Genomic DNA, 23,516 nt, shown 5'->3' on the forward strand with positions numbered 1-23,516 from the left:
CAACTAGGGCAGCCGACAGCTTTCCTGGGGCCCAAGACTAGAGTTTCAACTGGGGTCCACCTCTTTCTTACCCCGCTATGCCCCCTCCCCCCTTCACTGGCTCACTCTCCCCATCTTACACTCTTCCTCTCTCTCCCTCCTCTCTCTTACTCCCCACCATCTTTCGCTCACACATTTTCCCTCACCTTTACCACTCAATGCCCCCCCATCTCTCACTCAATCCCCCACTGGCAATGGACACTCACAAACTCCCCCTTCTCCCCCCCCCCACACACACAAACAACTCACCCATCAAACAGATAACTACCACTTCAATTGTACAGTACACGCCCACAGTACAATTGAAGCCCTCACAATAACCCCCAACAATACACACACAATTTGACCCCCCCACACACACAATACCCCCCTCCCCAAATTCCAACCACAGTATACACTCCTCCCCAATCTCCACCACAATATATATACACACATATTTGCCTTGGGAGTGGAAGGCATCCAGTGCTACTGTATGCCGGTTCAGTGTGCAGATTTGAAAGTTTGGCTAGATATGGAATATATACTATATATACTGTATACACACAGGCTTAACATCAGCATGGGAAACCTTTCCGAGGTCAGTGTTGCATATTATTGTACATGCTGATGGCTTTTGTTTTTTATTAATGGTTAGAGGAATAATCAAGTTTGCCTTGAGAAATCGTGAGAGCGAAACATACGTCGGCAAGATGTGACGTCTCCTCTTGATGGCGTCATTGGGATTACTATCCTGGCAACTACTCTGATCATCCGCTCACCCTGAGTGCTCCATTTTTTATCCTGATTTTAAACCTCTTTTTTCCTCTATCATGTTTGGCATCAGTCCTAGCATATGTACTATAACCTACACCGTTTTACTTGTTTACCTCATTTGCTGCTTGGGTCCTTAATTCTATATATCTATATTAAATTATCATCCACCTGACCTGGGTCTGCATGATTCCCGGTTCCGGTTGGCATAAGCATAGGGTCTCCCCCTACCTTGGAGGCTCGATGAAGCGAGGAATCGCTGTGGGCGATTTTCCCTTGATCAAAGAGGGTTGGCTGGTATCACTGCTGCCATTGGTGATAGGAGTAGCGAGTTTCTACCCAGGATGGCACTGTTCCCCGTTTGTAGTATTAACCCTTATTGCTTCCATTAGCAATGTGTGTGCTCATAGGCTTAATAGGATGCCAATACAGGCGTACCTTACGCCATCAGGGACACTCACTTCAGCCGCCTTTGATCCATATATTACTGCCTGCAGCAGAGGCACATCAATCCTATACGGGTGCCCTGCCCTGATACGGAAGCATATGACTGGGTTTACCTTGCCACTCATACTTGCAACATAGTATCTACATATATTGCTACAAAAGGCTACACTCTGCCAAGCATATACACAGAGCTACTTATTTGCAACATACACGCCTCAATACATATTGTCTGCTATTGAGAAGCTGCGGACAGACGAGACCTGATCAGCAACTTGTTCTTTTAAACTTTTGCTTGGTTACTGTTTACCACTTAGGTGCTGGGTACTCACCTATCACTTGTGCAAGTGTCACTGTCGCCTTGAACTATATTTTATTTGATAATTTTGAGTATAAATCCTAATAAACGTCTACCATACAGCCACGGTGGGATCAGAGTGCTTCTGCCCATGGGAATTCTTTCTCTTTCTAGTTTACTATTACCTTTTCCCTCTAGAAGCACTTCCAATACCATCACATTTCAGGCTGTAGCGAGGGTCTCCCATACCCCTTCTCCTTGTATTTAATAGTGTGAACAACCTTTAGTTTCAAATGGGATAAACTTGCTTGTTAGGACACTTACAGTACAATAATTTAATAAAAAACATGCCTGACATCTATGAACCACCATTATATCTTTTATTTTACGTTGTAAAAAAAACACTGCTTTTTTTGATCAAGTAACATTTAATTATTAAAAATAAAGTCAAAACAAAATGCCGGTGTTGCTCAGTGGGTATAGGTACTGGCTCTGAGAAGAATTATACTGACTTGAAACAGGAGATCCTGGTTCAAATCCCTGTGTCAGCTCCTTGTGTGATACGTCACTGTATCTCCCTGTGCCTTAGGCACGAGAATTCGATTATAACCTTCACAGGGCAGGGAGGGACTCTTTGTGCCTGCAAATTGTTGTGTACAATGTCAGTGTTATATATTTGTGTTTTTGCTTGTAATCAACGCCTCGAAAAAGTTTCTCTTTCAGAGCTGCACTGTCACTTATAGTTGCACTTATATATTGTAATGTTTTTGAGTCACGGCACATTTTTTCACTCAATGTGTTATTTGTGCTGATGTTTTTCCTTGCTTACACTATCTATGAAAGAAAACATATGCATATAAAGATGCAATTGAAAAAGAAAATAATCCTTAAGATAAAATACTCAATGCTGGAGAAGAGTACAGCTCTATTCAATTAAAGGGAACGGAATTTTTCTACAGCATGGGAATGAAATCTTCACAGCATGATACATAGGGGCTTTTGTCGATCTGATCACTAATTTAATATAATTATGCATACTTTAAAGTATCGATCCGTTCCGTTCTCCTGTGATCGATCAGCGATGATTCTGTTCGGGGGTTCACTACATGGCTGTCAGTGCAACAGAAAACCACCAAAGATATAAAGTTCTGTGGGGAAGATCATGTGACCAGGCATTCACAAGATACAATTGGTGTACTGCTAGAGAGAGAGCTTTGTAAATCATTGCTATAGAAACAAAAAATGCTTGTTACATTATAATACATTCAAAATGTAATTCAGAGATGTATTTTTTTTTAAATGCTACAAATATTTTCTCATCGTATAGAACTGATTTATTAAACAAAAACACACATGTAGGATATTGTTTGGTCTGCAGCATTAAAGAGGCAATCCAAGCCGCCTGGGTCTTTTTTGCATTTGGATTGAATTAGAGTGTCTCCAGACCTGAACACAATGAATTTCAGATCCGGAGATCCCGCTTTCAGAGATACTCGCCTTTGTAGGGGGTGACGGTAGCTGCTCGGCTGGACACATTGTGGGGATCAGGTAATGGCGGCGGTCCTAGCTGCTGTGTCATGCGGGCCAATAGGAGGCTGTGATGCCATCTGGTGCGGCTTGCTATTGGCCAGCGTGACTGGGGGCTTTAAACAGCACCGACATACCGGCACCGCATACAGAGGTAAGTATCTCTACAAACAGGGGGTCCCGCTAGCTGAATTTTATGGGGTTTAGCTGCAGAGACCCGCTACTTCAATCCTGTGTAAGAAAACAAACAAACCAAAAACAGTGCTTGAATTACTCCTTTAACACCCACTTCGTATGAAAAAATGGGTCACTGGCCCATTCAATGTTAAATACTATTTTCACTTGTTCATGGCTTCATGTAGAGAGCTTGTATTCAGATGACAAATTGATGATTAATTATGCAGAGGGTTTATATTTTATATTTTGTGTTTGCAAATTATTAAAATGTATCATTTAAATAAATGTAATTTATATTTAAATGTATACATTGTAAGACAAGAAATGAACAAAATATGAAAAAGAAAACAGTACACTAAGACTAGTTGAATATATACTGTATATGCTAATGGTAAACTTTCCATTTTATATGATATATTTAAAGTTAAAATGAATGCTTCTATTAACTCATATTAATGTCAATTGCCTGAAATGGAAAGTTGATTTTTATTTGTCCAGATAATTCAGAGCAGAGGCCAAGCTGGTGCTTCGTGCTTATGTGTGTATTTCTTTGACATTTCCCAGTAAAAAAATCCAACCTTTTTCTTTAGAAAAAAAGGCCATTTTTAAAATGCTCACCGCCCTACACATTATAATCTGACTCACTTATTGCAAAGTGCCCAACCCTGTGAGGTATACAAAGAGAGCCACAGGCATTTCTGCCTTCATGATGTAAAAGCGCCTTACCAAAGGTTTATGGATGGCCTTAATTAATTTGCTTTCCGCCTTCAAAATATTACATACATTTCTAATGTTTGTTCCAGAGTTTCTGAAACATAACATCACATTTGTATTATTATTTAAAAAAAATTATGAATTATAACAAAAAAGAAAACTATGCATTGAATGAAGTGAAATAAACTCCGAATTATGCTAGTGCCTGGTATCCAGTGAATAAAGTTTGGTATGTACAGTACTAGATTATTTCTACAATATCATAGCCTTTTTCTTGTTATTTATGATGAAGGGAGGGGTGGGTAAAAATCCTGGGTGCATGCTGGCCTAAAAATTCCCTCGTGGTGCGGCAGTTCCGATGTGGACAGCTCAGTCAGCACTGTGCTGCCAAGTCCAGTCAGGACTGGGGAGCAGGGCTCAAGGGTGGGAAAGATGGGAGGGGGGCAAAGCCTGATGATGGGAGCGCTCCATGACTATACCTGCTCCCAGTGGAGCTAAACTGCGTGTGTGTGTGCAGGTTCGGTGCAAGGGTTTATGGCGCCCTAGGTGAACTTTTGGCTTGCGCCCCCCCACACACAATTAACTTTCTGATGTGTTTTTATATCTAACTGAAAATTTTAAATGGTGTACATAATATAATCCTTTATGCACCCCCCCATCTCTCTCCCCACTCTCTGTCATTCTCTCTGTCATTCTCTCTCTTCCTCTCTTCATCCTTCTCTCCCCCTTCTCTCTCTGTCATTCTCGCACGCTCCTCTCTATGACATTTGCTCTCCCTGCTCTCTGTCATTCTCTCCCCCCTTCTCTCTCTGTCATTCTCCCTCCCCCTCTCTCTCTCTGTCATTCCTTCTCCCCCCGCTCTTGCTCAGTCATTCTCTTTCCCCCTCCCTCTGTTATTCTCTTCTATCTCATTCATTCCCTCTCCCCCCTCTCTCTGTCACTCCCCGCCCCTCTCTTTTAGTCACTTCCGCCCCTCTCTCTCAGTCATTCTCTACTCCTGATTGGCTGCATTACCCAGCAGCAGCAGTCAATCAGGATGGAGAAAATTGCCCGGCCCCATAGCAAAGGCACTGCACTGGGAGATTGGGGAAACCCCCTCACTAAGCAAACTAGTAGCTGGCCCCCTAAAAATTCCTCTGCCCTAGGCGGCTTCCTAATTGGCCTAATTGTTGAACCTGCTCTTTGTGACTCAGTGTGTGTGTGCTGTGTGTGTGTGTGTGTGTGTGTGTGTGTTGTGTGTGTGTGTGTGTGTGTGTGTGTGTGTGTGTGGTGGCTATCTGTCTCATGTGTTTGTCTTAGTTTGTGTGTCTCAGTGTGTCACACTTCCCTTCCATCGGTCACCCTCGCCCCCCTTCTTCTCCACCTCCATTGCAGGCTTCATGTTTCATTGTCTGTGTTACAGATACTCACACTATCTGTAACGCACACTCAGTTAAAGCCAGCGACGGAGGGGGAGGGGCCATGCGTCCCATGACAGGCAGCCCCCTCCCCCACCCCCTGTTTAACCCAAGATCTGGCTCCTAACAATGTGGGCTGGCTCCTTGTTTTTTTATATTTTTGACCACCCCTTGATTAAGGCCACTAAATATGCTGTGAAGCTGATTTTCTTTATTAGATAAGCCACTGAATATAATGTGTTTGAAATTAACTTAGAGGCTTCCGTGAAATGTAGAAATGATTTCTAACTTATTGAATGGGGGTCTACAGTTAATCAGATCAGAATATTCACATAAGGAATTCTACATGTTTTATCTATGGGGTAGAGTCATTAACCTCTGGTATGGCTTATTGTAGTTCTATAACTGTGCTAACGGCCATTGATTTGAATTGCAGTTAACATGGGATTGTGGTGTGTTAACACATACTAGAAGTTAGTGAAACTCCCCATATGTATCAAGGTATAACTGGAGCAGTTCTATGGTAAACATTTGCCTAAGAATTACACTGTTGCCTTGATAGATAAGCGACTCTTCTTACTATTATGCTCATTTTACAGTAGGATATGAAGTGAGGGAAGCCCAGACGTTATAAGCTGTGTGCCTTACAAGCTTACACAAGCCTTACACAGCCTTATAACCTTCTCCCCCCTCTCTTGCTCAGTCATTCTCTTTCCCCCTCCCTCTGTTATTCTCTTCTATCTCATTCATTCCCTCTCCCCCCTCTCTCTGTCACTCCCCGCCCCTCTCTTTTAGTCACTTCCGCCCCTCTCTCTCAGTCATTCTCTACTCCTGATTGGCTGCATTACCCAGCAGCAGCAGTCAATCAGGATGGAGGAAATTGCCCGGCCCCATAGCAAAGGCACTGCACTGGGAGATTGGGGAAACCCCCTCACTAAGCAAACTAGTAGCTGGCCCCCTAAAAATTCCTCTGCCCTAGGCGGCTTCCTAATTGGCCTAATTGTTGAACCTGCTCTTTGTGACTCAGTGTGTGTGTGCTGTGTGTGTGTGTGTGTTGTGTGTGTGTGTGTGTGTGTGTGTGTGTGTGTGTGGTGGCTATCTGTCTCATGTGTTTGTCTTAGTTTGTGTGTCTCAGTGTGTCACACTTCCCTTCCATCGGTCACCCTCGCCCCCCTTCTTCTCCACCTCCATTGCAGGCTTCATGTTTCATTGTCTGTGTTACAGATACTCACACTATCTGTAACGCACACTCAGTTAAAGCCAGCGACGGAGGGGGAGGGGCCATGCGTCCCATAACAGGCAGCCCCCTCCCCCACCCCCTGTTTAACCCAAGATCTGGCTCCTAACAATGTGGGCTGGCTCCTTGTTTTTTTATATTTTTGACCACCCCTTGATTAAGGCCACTAAATATGCTGTGAAGCTGATTTTCTTAATTAGATAAGCCACTGAATATAATGTAAGAAAGTCAAACCGCGCTCTTGCTTCCTAACAGGATCTCGTAGTGGATCAACTCTTCCCTCTTGCAGCTGATGTGATGTGAAGGCACCCCTCCTCCACAGGTCCCGTCGCAGGATGGCTCCAAACGCGGGCAACAGCAGGGAATAAAACACAAAAGCGCACCGAGGGCAGCTAGAAGTCAGCCCACAGGTGTACCTACCCCCAGCTGTCCCATCAACAACCAGAGACCCTTCTCTGGGAAACCGGCATTTGAGGCGGGCTACTATTCACGGGTCCTGCGAGAAGCTGCAACCCGGAAGTAAGAACTATATGGTGCTGAGCCAGGCAGCCCCAGCACATGGGTCTACCTTGTAAGCCTCTGCACCATCTCTTTATGCCCAGGACACCACCAGGACTGTTTCCTCTGCACCTTAATACTGGATGTACTTACCCTTATATGTAAGTTTTTATTGTTACTACTACTAACATGTTTTAATTAAATCTTGACCCTCGGTGCGCTTTTGTGTTTTATTCCCCACTGAATATAATGTGTTTGAAATTAACTTAGAGGCTTCCGTGAAATGTAGAAATGATTTCTAACTTATTGAATGGGGGTCTACAGTTAATCAGATAAGAATATTCACATAAGGAATTCTACATGTTTTATCTATGGGGTAGAGTCATTAACCTCTGGTATGGCTTATTGTAGTTCTATAACTGTGCTAACGGCCATTGATTTGAATTGCAGTTAACATGGGATTGTGATGTGTTAACACATACTAGAAGTTAGTGAAACTCCCCATATGTATCAAGGTATAACTGGAGCAGTTCTATGGTAAACATTTGCCTAAGAATTACACTGTTGCCTTGATAGATAAGCGACTCTTCTTACTATTATGCTCATTTTACAGTAGGATATGAAGTGAGGGAAGCCCAGACGTTATAAGCTGTGTGCCTTACAAGCTTACACAAGCCTTACACAGCCTTATAAACTGTGTATGTGTACACAATCCCTGACTATATGGATTCCAGACAAAAGTAGACAAATTGCTAGGGTCAAACTAGAAATAATGGAAAGCTAACTACTGTAGTGCCGACAATTATCCTAAAACAAACCTGGGGCAATCTCCAAAAAGACCCAGGTACATGCTGGGTACATGCTGGGTACATGCTGGGTACACGAGGGTACATGCTGGGTACATGCTGCAACATTTCACACATTTATGCAGACAGACTAATGGCCCATCGGATTAACAGTGGGGTTCCCTGGCAGTCCCATTCAAACTAAATGGGACTGCCAGGAACCCCTGCTGTGTTAATATGATGGGCCATTAGCCTCTGCAGAAATGTCACTGATATATACCCAGCATGTAAACGGGCTAGTTTAAGGCAAGTTTAAGGCAAGTTTTAGAATACTCGTTGGCTCATCTGTACATATGTAGCCAGACGTAATGTCCACAGCACCATTGGCGGAAACGTCAAAATCTGCTGTTATCTGCGGCCCCAAAAACAGTCAATTTTGCAATGGAGGGTTAAAGTGGGACCCCAGCAGCGGTAATGCTACCAGCCCTGCCAGCCTGTAAGAGCTGCGCAGAGGAGATCTAGAGAGAAGTAGTCTCTCTCCCCCTCTCTCTGTCTCCCTGAGCAGCTCTTAAAGGAGAAATTCATGGGCTTTAAATTATTATTTGTAACATACGTTTGAAGCAGAGGGTCTCCAGAGATGTACCCCATTAAGTTTGGGGAACTCCTGCCCCATTGACTTTAATGGGGCTTTTTCTGCGATAGAACGTCAGCTGCGCTTATCACACCTTACAGAATAAGGGCCACAGAGAGAGACTGTTTCTCTCTGGGACTCCTCTGTGCAGGTCTTATGGGCTGGTGGGATTAATGCTGTGGTGTTCACATTCAGAAGCAGCGTTAATCCTCCTGGGCCGCTTTCTGTCTTCACAGACGTAATCGCACGCGGCTGTCCGGCAGTCCGGTGGCTGCATTGCGGTCCATTGGCTGCGTGCGAACACGGCACAGAGGACAGCAAACATGTCTACATTTGTAATTCATCTGAGAATTTTATAGTGAGGAATGCTGGACAATAGGTTGCTACAGAATGACTAAAACTTTCAAATAAACTGCTATATAACCCCCATTACATTTTTCATCATAATATTTTTTCAAGCAAGAATTAATAGAAGTCATGATTTCATCTATAGTACAAACTCTCTCTTTAATCCTAGCATATCATTTACAAACTGTAACTTTTTTTTTCTGATCTAAAAATTCTAAAATGTTCATGGAACAGATCAAACTAGTGCTCTGTACATTGAAAACTGCCAAAGAACTATAACATTTCCATAAACATCTTATATACAGTATGTGACTTTAGCACACAATTCTTATTTTAGACTTCAAATAAAACTGGTACGGTACAGTTTTATTTCTGAGGACATTTTTACTATAATAATCTCATGAGAATACAATGAAACAGTTTATGTATGTGTAGCCCTAGCCCCCCCCCCCCCCCTCTGGGAAATGGTCTTGCTACTGGTGTATTCTGTGGCTGCTGTTTCACACCTATTGGTAAATAGGAGGCAGGAGATCTCTGCAATGTTGTGGGGAGGACATCAAGACAGGCTTATGGTGGTTCTCTAGATGTCAGCGCCTCCAGTCCAAGAGGATCCTGAGGTTTCAGGATGCACCTCATGGACACTTCTTCTGCGATCCACAGCCATGCTTCAAATACTACGCCAGGTGTTGGTATGACTGAGGTTTATTGAGCAGCAGGATACATACACTGCATCACAGGATGTACATGATACCCTGTCTTGAGGCATTAGCCATTAGCTCCTTAGTACCCTACCCCCTATTGGGCTAGGCCTCGGCACACTCCTCTAGCAGGAGAAATAGCTCATATGTCTGCACATTCAGTAGTCTCCCAGCATAACAGCACAATCCCTTACTCAACTCTACACTATATATGTAATCTGGTCCCCCGGTTCCTCAGCGCTTCCTCATCCCTTCCTTGAAGCAACCCGCGGTGAGCGGTGGTTAAGGGCGCCGCTATGTTAGGGAAGCTCTTGCATGGCCGTGTTATGTTGGATGCTTTATTTTCATATGTGTTTAGTAAACCTTGTTATAATACAACTGTGTGTAATTATTGTGTATATATGTTCCGGTGAGGGGCTCCTCCCACTACACTGGGATCCCTCGCCGGTGGAGGCACGGCACCAAGACGATAAGTATACCCCAGGCTCCCAGTGGCGGAGGCTTAGGTTCTCTGGGAACCAACAGGTAGCGGCAGCACCGGTAGCCTTCTTGTTTAGGGGAAAACAGGGCTACATATAGAACCCCCCTCCTTCCCTTGAGAGTGGCTTGTAAGCCAGCCTATTCACTGTCATAGACCCCCTATACAAACACTACAGACTAGCCTGAACTTTATTGAAAATGCACAATGAACAATATAACATACTCAGCATAGTCTACTGCTAACACTGCCCACATATTAAAGGGGACTTCCATTGTTATGAGGCCAGGAAATCAGTAGTCCTAGGAGACTAGGCTACATATGTATATTTTCATTTATTGTACCGTCCACAATGTATGCAGCACTTTACACTAGAGGCAATACAATTCAAAGAATTATAATACAGTACGCTACTGTAAGTGCAATAAACATGAGATCAGATAAAAGGAAAGAAAATGCCTAATCCAGAGAGCGTACAATGCAAGTGTATTTTTAAAATCACAAACTGATATGTGCAATTTTTATTATGCCTTTTAAAAAACATTAACACTATACTGTAGATATTGTATCCATATATATTATACGATAGTTCTGAACAGTTATGGCCAACGGACAACACTTTCGGTTGTGTATAAAATGCTGCCATTTTTAATATAACACAGAGGTGATTCGATTTTTAGCTCTTGAGCTTTTTATTTTTTAAGCTACAACAAATAAATAAATAAATAAACATAGATGGCCTGTAGTCACCCTACAGAAAGATGCATTGTTATTTTTGATTGATTTTGCAGCTTTTTATTCAAGTCAGACTGAATACAATGACTTTACTGTTCTCAATTATAAGGATTATTTACTTTATTAAATCATTGAATCAGGGGATTCCCAGAGCTGATTACCCTACCTCAGGGGACCCCTTGTAAACCAAGGCACAGTTGGTGTTGTTACAACAATATTTGTCCATTAAAGCAGCAGCAAATTAGTGTACTGCTAGAGAGAGGACAGGCCTCGAAAAGGGGTGTGTCAGAGATTGTTTCAGAAGAGGAAGGGGATGTTATTTTGTAAATGGATGCTAAAGAAACAAAAAAATACTTGTTACATTATAATACATTAAAAATATTATTCAGATTTTTTTTTAATGCTATAAGTATTTTCTCATAGTACAGAAATTATTTCTTTAAAAAAAACGCGCATGTAGGATTGCTAGAGGATTGCTTGGTCTGCAGCTTTAAGCACAGAAAACTGCTTCGGTCAGCCTTGCTCTGGTGGCCAATATACGGTAAAATACAAATAGAGATCTCAGTGATGCAATAGTTTACCAATAATACCAGAGAAAATGAGACAGGGGACAGAGTGCAGTAATAAAATACACCACTAAAGATAGAAGTATGAAATAAATAGAGCATTAAAATTGAGTAGTGGGTGGGATCTTTCTGCTTTTCTTATATGGAAATCGGAAAACTTGCAGAAGTATTGATATACAGTAGTTACTCTAGTCTAAAGAGTAACTTGTGACGCCTCAGGATAAAATAAATAAATAAAAACAGTTAACTAATTGTAACCAATAGTATATTGTATGTGTAGTAATGGAAATGTAATGCACATAAACTGCTGAAATCACAATGCTGAAAATGTAAAAACAATTATTATTGGGGCCCTGGACACTCATTATCTATTAAAAAAAAACATGCTTAAAGGATCCTTGAAACATGTCAAAGGCCACTTAATCCTGTACATAAGTAAAAAGTAGACTCTATAAAGGCACTTTTACCATATGTATTATATTCTTGATATTCATTATGATTATGATTTATTAGTATTATTATGTGGTAAAGCCGTGGTCACTGTGGTCTGTAATTTCCCCTGGTACCGTTTAGATAGAGGCTGGACACGTGTATATTGCACATGTTTTGTGTGATGCTACTGGTAGCATAGGCAGATTCCAAACAATTACTCTCTTGGTATTCTTTTGAAACAGGAAATCATTTATGTAGACGATGTTTCAATCAGTAATGATAGGTTTACCTTTTAATTTGCTTGAACACTAAATAATTATTCTATGAGGAAGCATGGTGAAGAAATATAATGCTCATTAGTATTATGATCATATTCCTGGTGTTTAGTCATCAAACCAGATTTACCACGGGGCAGTAAACAACACCTACAGCTTTTTCTTTTAAAAAAAAAGTTATCGACAGTGACGTATTTGTACTTTCATCTACAGTATGCATGGAAAAATATTCTGCTCATGCAGTAAATGTGAGATTAACAACTCCCTTATGTTTAAATTAAACATGGTAATATAGAGAAAGCCTTGCGAAATATAGCCTTGACTTTGCACTATGCTATGGGTACTGTAAATTGACAAGTCCCTTTCAGTAATAAATCATACTCTGTTTGCCCTGAGGTTAAACTGCTTAATTGGGAATAAACTGGTTAAGCAACATAAAAGTGACTCCTCACTTACATATGTTGTATCTCCCCCACCCGTCGGCGGCCCAGGGTCACTTTGTGTGTCCTGTGTATTTGTCACTGTCTGCATGTGTGTGTCTCTGTGTCAGTGTCATTGTGTCTCACACAGATGCTCCTCCCTCCTCCCCTGGCCACGTGGGCATTGAGAGCAGGGGCTTGCAGAGTACTGCAGTGCTCTAACTATGTTTGTCCAATCCCTCCTGTGCCTCTGACAATTCTGCTGTGCGCTCGGCCCCCCATCATACACTACTTACTCAGTGTTGCAGCAGCACTGATCTGTGATTGACATGTCAGTCAACACTGTGCACAGCACACACAGCATGGATGCCAGGGAGATTGTAAGCACATGGGCCACAAGTTCTCAGTCGCTTACCGCAGTCTGGATACCAAGGCATCAATCTCAAAAGAGGGTTACAAGTGAGACCCCAGAGAAATAAAGATTGGAAAAATTGTTTACATTTTAGCAATACATTTTCAACAGGTTGATATAATGTAAAAAAAATCTATTCTAGAAGAATTGGCATACAGAATACAGTAGTGCAAAATTAAACAAAATTACAACATTTACCATGACAGGTTCCAATATTCACATAAGAAAACTAGAAACGTGGGTAGTAAATTCATACAGAGTGAGTTTGTATTACGAAAAAAACAACAACGTTGGTTAGGAAATATGGGCAAATGCTAATTGAAAAGTGTACATTGTGTTCACTGGAACAATATTCATAACACTACCACGTATAAACTCTCTAATACCAGAAAACATAAAGCATTAACAGCTTCATCTGTTATTACACTACCTTTGTAATTTATATGATTTCTTGGTCCTGAGCAAATTTTTTACATTGGTTGTACAGCACAATTGAAAGAATCCGTGCCATAAGGCTAATATAGGGGAAAATAACCATAATAACTCTGCAATAGCACAAATCACTGTAGCCCATCACAGTTCTCCTCTTAATTTAAAGTTTATTGAAATTGAACATATTTATTTAAATAATAGATGAGGTGGAGATGTTTTGGATGCACGAATTTGAGGCCATAAATATATTTGGATTACATAAGTAATGTGTTTTTAGTGTATTTCTCTAATTAATTTTCTAAAGATTTAATTGCCTAATTGATATCTATATAAAGATGGGGTTGGTGTGGAACTTGTGTATTTTCCTAGAGAATGGCACATCTATGCCGAAACCAGTCAGGCCTACTTTGTATTTAATGTATACTGTACAATAAATATTTGATTTGATACTTTTTCTACCCACCCACCTTGAAGTGGTTGTTCACTTATGGAGACAAAATATATGTTAAATTCCACCTTGAGTGTGACATGAAGATCGGAAGCGTTTTGTGTTATATTGATGCTAATTGTGGCTATCTAAAGTGGAGGTGGGGAGCTGATTGCGGTTGACACAATCAGTGATATAACTGCCTTAACAGGACTCTTGCTCACCGAGAAATTAAAGCACTGGACAGACGCCACTTGTAAGTTGGTGTCTGCTCTGCAGTAAGCAACTGAGACATAGGACTCCATGTATCAAAGGGAAAATTCCAGTGCATTCATTATTTTGTCGCAACTCGCGCTGATATAGGCTTGCACCAAGCAGCGGCTATGTATTAAGCGTAGTATGCCATTTTCGGTTACGTCCACGTCTTTCTACGACGAGATGAGGGATTTATGGAGGAATTACGCAGGGTTACATTGGCATATTGACGCCGGCCTATGTATTAAAAGTCGTGCAGCTTGCAGAACTTTTCTTGATGTTTTTTTGTGTTGGTTTTCTCTGTCACCCTAAAAGTCTTTTTTTTTTTTAGCACAGGAGAGTAGAGCAGCATGCACCAAATTTGAAAACAGTAGAAATATACTTCATAAACATTTTGCATTTCAGTCGGAAAAAAAGGTTATTTTGGGGATGCAACTACGTCAATGCATACATTACTCTTGTTATATATAGCCCTGAGTGTTTATACAGTATGTACTGATTAATGTAGCCACTGCATATTGCAATGTGGACTGTTTGTTATTTTCATTAGTGTTCCTCCATTTGTTTAGAAAATAAACATGTCTTAGGTATAACCGTTTCTACTTGCCTTCCAGAAATGTGCACTTTTTTTTTACTGTTTTCTGTTAAGTATAACGTTCCTGACAAATTTTTGTGAAAGTTTACATTGCTCATAATTTTGCCATTTTAATTAAGATTTCACGAGAATTTAATCAATTTTACCCGAATTTTTAGAAATTGGCAATAAATCGCAATATTTGACATGGTAACAGTCTTCCAACTAAAATATACTTAAAAATAAATCTAACATTGAGCTCTTGTAGTCTCCAACATTTTTTTTGATACAGAGGAAGGATCAAAAATAACAAGTAACAATCTATGGGTTATGTCTTCAATGTATACAATTATTGTGATTTACTCAAGAAACTTTGTTCCTCTTTAACAAACCCTCATTTGTTTTTCTTTAATATTTCATCTCAATATTTTCTGTTTTCCCATCTCTAAAGTGTCATTTGATTAATTTTATTCAGATTATATGTGTTGCAATCCTAAACAATGTATCAGCGCTATTAGTTGCCCTTGACTTTCTAAACTAACTGTAAAAAAAGGGTTTTCCTGTTTTGTGCCATTATTTAAAGCTGCAGATGAAGCAATATCCTACATGTGTTTTTTTTTTTTTAAATAAATCAGTTATGAGAAAATACAACTGTAAATGAAAATGTTAATGTATTATAATGTAACAAGCATTTTTTTGTTTCTATAGCAACCATTTACAAATTCACATCCCCTTCCTCTTCTGAAATAGGCTCTGGTACACCCCTTTTTTGAGCCCTGCCCTCTCTCGAGCAGTTTACCACTTGTATCTAGTGACTGCCTGGTCACATGATCTTCCTCATAGAACTTTGCATCTTTGGTCCTCTTCTGCTGCACTGACAGGTATTTAGTGAACCCAGAGCCGAATCTTCGCCGATCGATCACAGGAGAATGGATCGATCGGCAATTTAGCTCATTACTTATTGTGTGGATTGTATTGGTGCACATATTAAAGGGGAAAAAAATAACATTTTAAAAACACAGCTTGAACTGCTGCTTTAATATGTTGAAAAACACACATTCAAGTAAACGAAACAATGCATCCCTAACTATGCATAACACAATTTTCCCCATATTGCACACAATAAGGTAATTATCATTCCTTTCCTTCTCTGAATTCAAATAAGTTACATATTTATAAACCTACTGATAATTAAAGATTGGCAAATTATTTGCAGACAATTGACTATGCTGTGTTTATTCACATGTGCAAATATTCACAGCTTGGTTTGCACATTCAATTTAACCTATTATTAAATTTTGTCCAGAACCTGAAATATGGGGTTTGAGGAAGAGGAGGAGAAGAAACCATATTACAGGGTCTGGAACTTCTGGACTAATCTAATGTCAGGTCAAAGCGAATGTGCAAATGGTTGCCAGCTACAGAATTGCAAACATTTGCTCTAATTTTATAGAACATCTTCGTTTATTTTTATTATGCACATCAAATTTGAATATTTGTCCACAGATTGCATATTGTCAAACACCACAAATAATTTGCTTATTACATTTTGGCCCATGTTCCCATTTCTACTGATAATTTGTTTTATTTTTAATTACTGGATCTGGTGCCATGGAATTTCTCAGATCCCTGAAAAACCATCAAAACTATTTATTGACCAGCAGAAGCAAAAAGGAGTTTTACAAAACAAATGAGTACTACCATCTATGTACCCCACCAATTCAGTGACCAAGTGAAACGAAGTTTCATTTGGCAACTACTGTATTTTGCCATTAATGCAGAATGTATGTGTTCATTTAAAGCTAAAACACTGACAAATAAAACAAATTCAAACGTGCATTCACTCTGAGATTAAAAAAAGGGAAAGGAAGAATATTCTTATATTAAAACTAGAACCATCTGATTCATATTGATTTTTCTTTTTGAGTGGAGGTTCTAATTTTTACTATAGTCAGTTAGAAGTGGTTATAAGTTCTTATATGATACCTCATCATTCACATTCTGCCCCCTTGACCTCTTAGTCAAATACCTAGTTATGAAAGCCAACATAGTTCTGGAGTTTCTGGGCAGGCTTCTTTGAAATTTACATTCAATATTAGTCCTTTTTACAAATATTCAATTAATTTATTTTCTCACTGTTATTGTACATTAATATTCAAAATAAATGCATTTTAGTCCCATTTACACTGTAGCTAGTTTTTCAAGGTACACAAAACACAAATCCTAGGTCACCTAATTTTCCATCAGAAATATCAGTGTATTATTTGTATTTAACAAAATAGCGTTATCTATATTTAATTGCAATTTTATTTATCACCCTGTATTAGTGCAACAATCTCAACCTTTAGTTAATCTAGCCCAAATTATATTAGACTTTCTGCAGCATTCAATGGTTGTGATATCATAGTATTCCCCACGAGCTTCATCTGTAGCATCACAAAATGAATACTATTATACTATCTTGCATATGAATTAGCCAACTCAGTTTTTATATTAGAGCCATTGCTCACATATTTACATTGATTTTCCTTGTGGAACTATATCCTACCTGTCTTGCTTCTTTGATCATCTTTCTAATCATTTCTTTTATGGTGAGAGGATGTCCCCTTGGTGGATGAAAATACAGACTTATGTCTGTGGCTCCTGCTTGTCCTGGTGCTACATAGGGCCACCCAAGGTCGAGGTTTGGAGCCTCTACATCGGATTCCATAGGCCAATAAGTTCCAGAGGACGAGGCATCATCACTTGAATTACCATGTGAATTATCAGTATTTTCTGATGGCTTATGGATGTGATTTGTAATATAATTCAGCTCATCTTCTGCAAGGAATTCTGTAGCTCTTTCTTTGGCAAGAAATTCTTGATATGAAGCAATACCTCCCTCTATCAGTGCGTCAATTGCCACTCTGTACCATTCTTTGTAGTGGGGATCTATGCCGTTTTCTGGTTTGCCTTCATCATGCAAGGATGAAAGCAATGATAGTGACTCCATCACTGAAGATGTTTAGAAATCTCAAACAGAGAACCTAAAAAAAAGTGATAGACATATATTTGTCAATATTTTATCTAAATAGAAAACGTTTATGTATTTGTGTTTCTTAATTATACCATAGGAAATACATTACAGCTGTCTCTATCTCAGTTACAATATGCTGTCTCTGGATAGCAAACAATGTAATTGTTTCCATAGCAAACAAATGTGCAGGTGCCGTTCCAAAACATTGAAATGCAATATATGTTTACTTAGCATATACACTGCTTACTTACTATAATTTTATTGTGTACTACTAACTGGCTTAGTAAATATATATATATATATATATATATATATATATATATATTTATAAACACCCACACATATATATATATATATATATATATATATATATATATATATATATATATATATATATATATATATATATATATATATATACACACACTTGTTAAAATCCCACATTAAAAATATGAATAGAAATGTAGTGATTTATTTATTACACAGTTTACTCCAGATATATAGCAACAATGTAACACTTGATGTAGAACAGTTTTATGCACTGCTAACTGTTAACACTGTAGGTATGGTTATATAGCCACATTTTGATGATAGCAATAGGTACAACCATTTTAGACTCACAGACAAACTATTATATGGAAGAATACTAGAATTTTAAGAAATACGTCAGTGCCAATGACTTTTGTTATAGACAAAATGGGATTGGGATATTGTAAATGAAAATAATGAGCCATAATTTTGGAAACAACAAAGTATTATGGGACAGTACACAGAATAGGGCATAATAGTTAGGCAACACGAGGTTACAATAGGGATGGTTCAGAAAAATAATGGAGGAGCACAGAAAGATGACATGTGGTGACAAGTTAAAGGTGGTAACCCCACCCTGTATGCATCGCTCTCAGAAGCTTTCAGCAACTACACTGTCATCAAAGCATGATCTTAAGTCATCACAGCACTTTTTTCACTCATAAATGATCAAAGTATATTTAAAAAAAAGCATACGGGCAAATATTTAATGAACAAAAATATATTTTCTGAATATGGTTGCAATCATACTGCATGTTGGAGTTACAATCATGTCAACCCATTAATCACTGAACCGCCTTTACTTACATGTTTAGTAGTTGTTTTGTGATTATGTATTATCTTAGCTTTGTAAATTAAAACCAAACAACTTAACTGCATAAAAGAAAAATAATAACAAACCATATAATGCTTTTGTTAAAGATAATGTACCGTGAAAGGGATCCCATTGGGATGTAATTTAAAGCAAATTGACAACCTTATTTTTTTCTAGCTTTTTTTTTTGGATGTTGTCTTTTTAAAGCCCCAACAACGCACATAAGGGGCAGAGTGGCAAAGGGTCATATACAGTTGAAAAAGAATACAGCAACAATTCTAAGTGGTGAGTATAGCTGAACCTTTAGGCAGTATTCTAATGACAATAGTTTACATTGTAGAAGCCCTTGAGAAACATTTACAGGATATATGTACCAAGGTTAAAGTGGTGCAAAACTGCTGCAAAACTGCTGCACAAAAGTGCACCAGATGTATCAAAGAAAACAAAGCTGTTGCTTTTACTGTGATTTTGTTTCTGTAAATACATTTTGAGCATTCTTTTGCTCCAGATCAGCACCATTTTTACTTGCATCAATATTTTTTTAAATCAAAATGTAATGACGTGGAAAAAACATAAGATGCTAAGTAAGAGGAACTTCCCCTTTTACAGACACAAACATTTCTAAAGCAAGGTAGTGTCAGTAAAGCCAGACAGGGAGGTGTCTCCAACAGGCACAATTACCATAGAAAATTACACTCCTTGGCAAGTGCTTGCACAAGGCATAAGCACTTCTCTTACTCATGATCCTTGAGATTAGTGTATTGTCTACCTGTAAACGTAGTGTTTTGTTTGTTTTTAGAAGTAAAAACATTATGCTTAAAAAGGTTTGTCTAGCAATAAGTCAAAACCTTCAACCCCAAACTTGAGGAAGAATATGCCAAATACATAAATACAATATGAATGAAAACTAAAAATGGCAGGCCATTAATTTCTGGCGATTACAGCTTGCATTTTTACTTAAAGCAGCAGTCTCCACTTATGTATTTCTTAAATACCTGAACCTTCTGATCTGCGGTCCCCTGACCCCCGGTTAACCCCCATTTTCCGAGATATTAGTCATTTTTTGTAGTGTGTGAAATACATAAAAACGATAAATATGGCTGCAGAGTCATCTCCCAATTAAGTATTTTTGCCTGGTGAATAATTCTCTCACATCTCCGGAGCCAGGCATACCATGGACTCCCAAGTTCAGTTAATATAAAAACGAAAATCCCCTTCCCCTACACAAAAAATGAACAGCACAGACTTCAATAAAATATTTTTAAGAGCAACTTGTGTGTCCAAAAATAGCATTAATATACTATACTCCGTTATCTTCACCCTACTATATGCCTTTATGTTTGGAACATTTGTTTCATTATTGAAAATGGCTCGTTCATAGAACTAAAATAAATTATAACATAACTCACAAGCTGAAGCAGTTAAAACATATTTTGAATTCTAATATACCGGTAACAAGAACAAAATATGTATAGTTATGTAGTTATAGATTTATTGTCTGTGCCTTGAAGAATGCAATTTTGCAGAATACATTTTTATTTGTTCTGTAGCTACAAACTACTGGTGGGATATACAAGTAAAAATACTGATTGTAAACTACAATGGCTTATCTTAAAACAATGTCCAGACACTTAAAATAACTAATATTTAATCTGGGGGGGCGGGGGGAGGACGACAAAGCAAGATGTTTGCTTCCCCATACCCACAAATTATTTTCTTAACATTTGTGTCGCAATGTTTAAAATAACTTACACTTCTCCCTCACTCCTCTCTGTATACATATAATATTATGATTGAAATGTATTGGACTAGCAAACAGTCTCAGTCATTCATTGGTAATCTATTAATAATAATACAGATTTTAAATATCTAATGGTCACACAATTTTTTTTGTTTCTTTTTACTTTGAAACCTGACTATAACACAGTGCTGTTTCAAAAGCAGTACTCCGTGTCTGCACGTAAATAGAACACTACTGAAACATACAGTACAGTATACTATATTTGTACAGTTTCTTCTTGCAAAATGTCCATTTATTGTAAACTTTAACAAAATAATAATGGTGGCTGCTAAAATATAGAATTGCAAAATATAAAAATGTCGTTGATATTCTTTTTCACTGCTTAAAAAAACTACTAAAAATAATAAAAACAGCTAAATTAGACCTTCTGAGGATTGAGATTTGTACTACCATACACATACATTTTATTTAACCATTTTCAAGCCTCGGGGTGCATGCACCTTGGCAGGGAAGGGGTTAAAGGAAAACCATTACACAACTCAAGGCCTTTTGTTAGCAAAAGGAGCTCAAAGACAAACACATGTGCTGATAAAATCAAAGATAAATGTTTCCGCAACAAACAAGATACAGTATACAGTACAACATAATATGAGCTAAAACCTTAAGCAGAAAGATCATCTCAATTCACTGCTCCAAAGTGTGTTTTATTTCCCTGCTTTCTGGTGTTAGAAGTCACTTATAGTTATGAATTATAAGGTGAGAAACTTTTTTCTTCACATCCCAAATCTTTATTGTTCCCATAAAACATTATTTAAAAATATTTAGCTGACAAAATATAGCTACAGTAGCATAAAACACGCACATAACTTAACAAAGATGTATGTATGTATATATATATATATATATATATATATATATATATATATATATATATATATATATATATATATATATATATATATATATATACACACACACTGTACATACGTCTTTAAGTTATTTGCATGTTTCATGCTAGCTATATATTTCTATGTAAGAAAACATGCTACATTACTTACCATGCAGTGTACCTTAGGTAGAAGCTTGTGCTATTCAAAAAGAAATCCAATGAGTCAAAACTTTGGAGGTGAAATGAAAGAAATAAGTTTAGGTTTGGCACGTCATTGTGAGGAGAGCCCTTGGCAGACAGGTGTGTTAACCTGTTGTAACATGCAAATGACTTGTCATATGAAACCACTTTGAGCCGTGCAAAACCTGTTTAAACGAAAAGCCCAGCCCTTCTGTAGCAAAGTACAATACAATGGTGAGATATTACTGCAGTTTTCACTGAGCATAACAAGCTTAAAAGAGTGATAGTGGGGGAGGGAGGTATGGTGGGTGTTAGAGAGACTGGCCTGGTACCAGCTTGTACTTTTTACTAAAGTGCACTGAATGCCATGACTGTCATGTAAAAATATGAATCTGGAAAATTATACATTTTCTCACAGAAAATGCCATAAAAATGCTTGTATTAGCTATTTATATCAATTTGAAAACTATGATTCCATTCTTAAAAGAAAAAAAAAATCACTTGATTATACAATTTTTACAAGTGTCTTTTCTTCTTGTCTTCCTTTGTAATGATACAATGTGTTTTCTATTCTGTAACACTCGGCAGACATACAGTTTGTTTGTAAAATCCATGTTTTGAGGACAGTGAACAATAATTTCTATTGGTTTTAATAGGAACAAAATGATTAGCTCGGTACTGGTTAAATGTGTTTACAAACATTTTCCGGAAGATATATACAAAATTGAAAGAGTGCTATTATCTATTGACTATGACTATTATTACTTTTCTCTTAAAATAGAAAAATAATAAATTGGTTGGGGATATATGACCTTTAATCTCTTCAGTGGCAGAGGGTTGACATTTACTGCAGATGTTAAGGCCATGTTACAGATTTGCATCCAGTTTTCGAATGCAATAATTTTTTCTATGCAAAATAAAATGATTTACTTATGCAAAATAAGTAAACCATTTTATGCAAAAGACTCAACTTTCCCTTTGCAGGTTTATCTGAGTGGGGGGTCTGCTCTCTCAGAAGAAACTCAAAAAAGAAACAAGTATAGCATAGCCTCCAGCCGCTATTTCTTCTTTTGGGGGCCCTAACAGTATAAGTCCTGCTAAGGACAGGCACTGGAAGGGTTAATTCCTCATGAAAACCTAGTTTGCTAATGCAGCCTGGATATACTTACTGTATCCAGGGGCGGGCCTACCAACAACCTGAGAGTATCAGCCTGGGGGAGGATACTGGCAGGGTCACATGCCATTAATGTGATGCCTGTTAGTATCTGACCTGCCCTGTTATGGGGCAGGGTTACAAGCCTAACCACCAGGGTATATACTGATACTCTCCCAAAAGTCAGTGGATCTCTTCCCTCCCCCTGTGGAGTGGAAAACCTCTAGCCTGTATCCCAGCAGGGGATACAGGAGGTGCTTAGGAGGGGCCACGTGGACCTATAGCCCTGGAGGTGCTCTTCAGGGGCATTTCAAGCATGCAGTGACTGCTGGAAATGCAATAAACCTCGGTTAAACCCAAGCCTGTGTGGTTAACTGTCTGGATCAACTAAGAAGTGTTAGCATGGACCATCCTGGTCATCGCAGGATCCTAGCTGGCTGGAGGCGCTGTCTACAGAGAGGAACCACCCTGAGAACCTGTTCTGATATCTCCCCACACCATTGTGGAGCACTCAGAGCCTGCTGTTCAAGCCAAACAGGTATGCACCACACTCTAACACCAGGTAGCCAGATGATCTCACTTAGGGTGGGGGAACAGGTGCTACAAATGGAGGCGCTGCTGAGATCAGCATCAGGACAGGTTTTCACAGCAGAGGCAACTGTAGGAAGCAAACACACCCTCAGTCTCAGTACCTAACACCCTCTCCCAACATAGCTCCCAATTTTCAATTTGTCCCAGAGTTCGAAGAAGAGTGTTACACAAGTGTTTTTCAAATTAAAACTAAGCAGCCAATGTGGACCTGACTTACTGCAATCTAAGTTCCTAAGGCTTGGTGCCCCAGCTATTGCCAAACCAATTGCTTCCAT

At 38.8% G+C, this 23,516-nt stretch overlaps 1 protein-coding gene across 2 annotated transcripts in view; it reads right to left on the reverse strand.

The window, feature by feature from the left end:
• FAM83B (family with sequence similarity 83 member B) overlaps window positions 1-21,630 on the reverse strand; it is a 65,195-nt gene extending 43,565 nt beyond the window's left edge. The window contains exons 1-2 of one of the 2 annotated variants that reach the window (XM_075598160.1): window positions 21,487-21,630; window positions 17,097-17,574 (exon numbers count right to left, since the gene is read on the reverse strand). In XM_075598160.1, coding sequence (XP_075454275.1) covers window positions 17,097-17,540 — 444 coding nt within the window. In that variant the 5' untranslated portion in view covers window positions 17,541-17,574; window positions 21,487-21,630. The remainder of the gene's footprint in view (window positions 1-17,096; window positions 17,575-21,486) is intronic. The other variant, XM_075598161.1, reaches the window with a different exon arrangement.
• Window positions 21,631-23,516: the final 1,886 nt, after the last annotated feature.

The sequence above is a fragment of the Ascaphus truei genome, chromosome 4 (genome assembly GCF_040206685.1).
Source record: "Ascaphus truei isolate aAscTru1 chromosome 4, aAscTru1.hap1, whole genome shotgun sequence".
Lineage (NCBI taxonomy): Eukaryota > Metazoa > Chordata > Amphibia > Anura > Ascaphidae > Ascaphus > Ascaphus truei.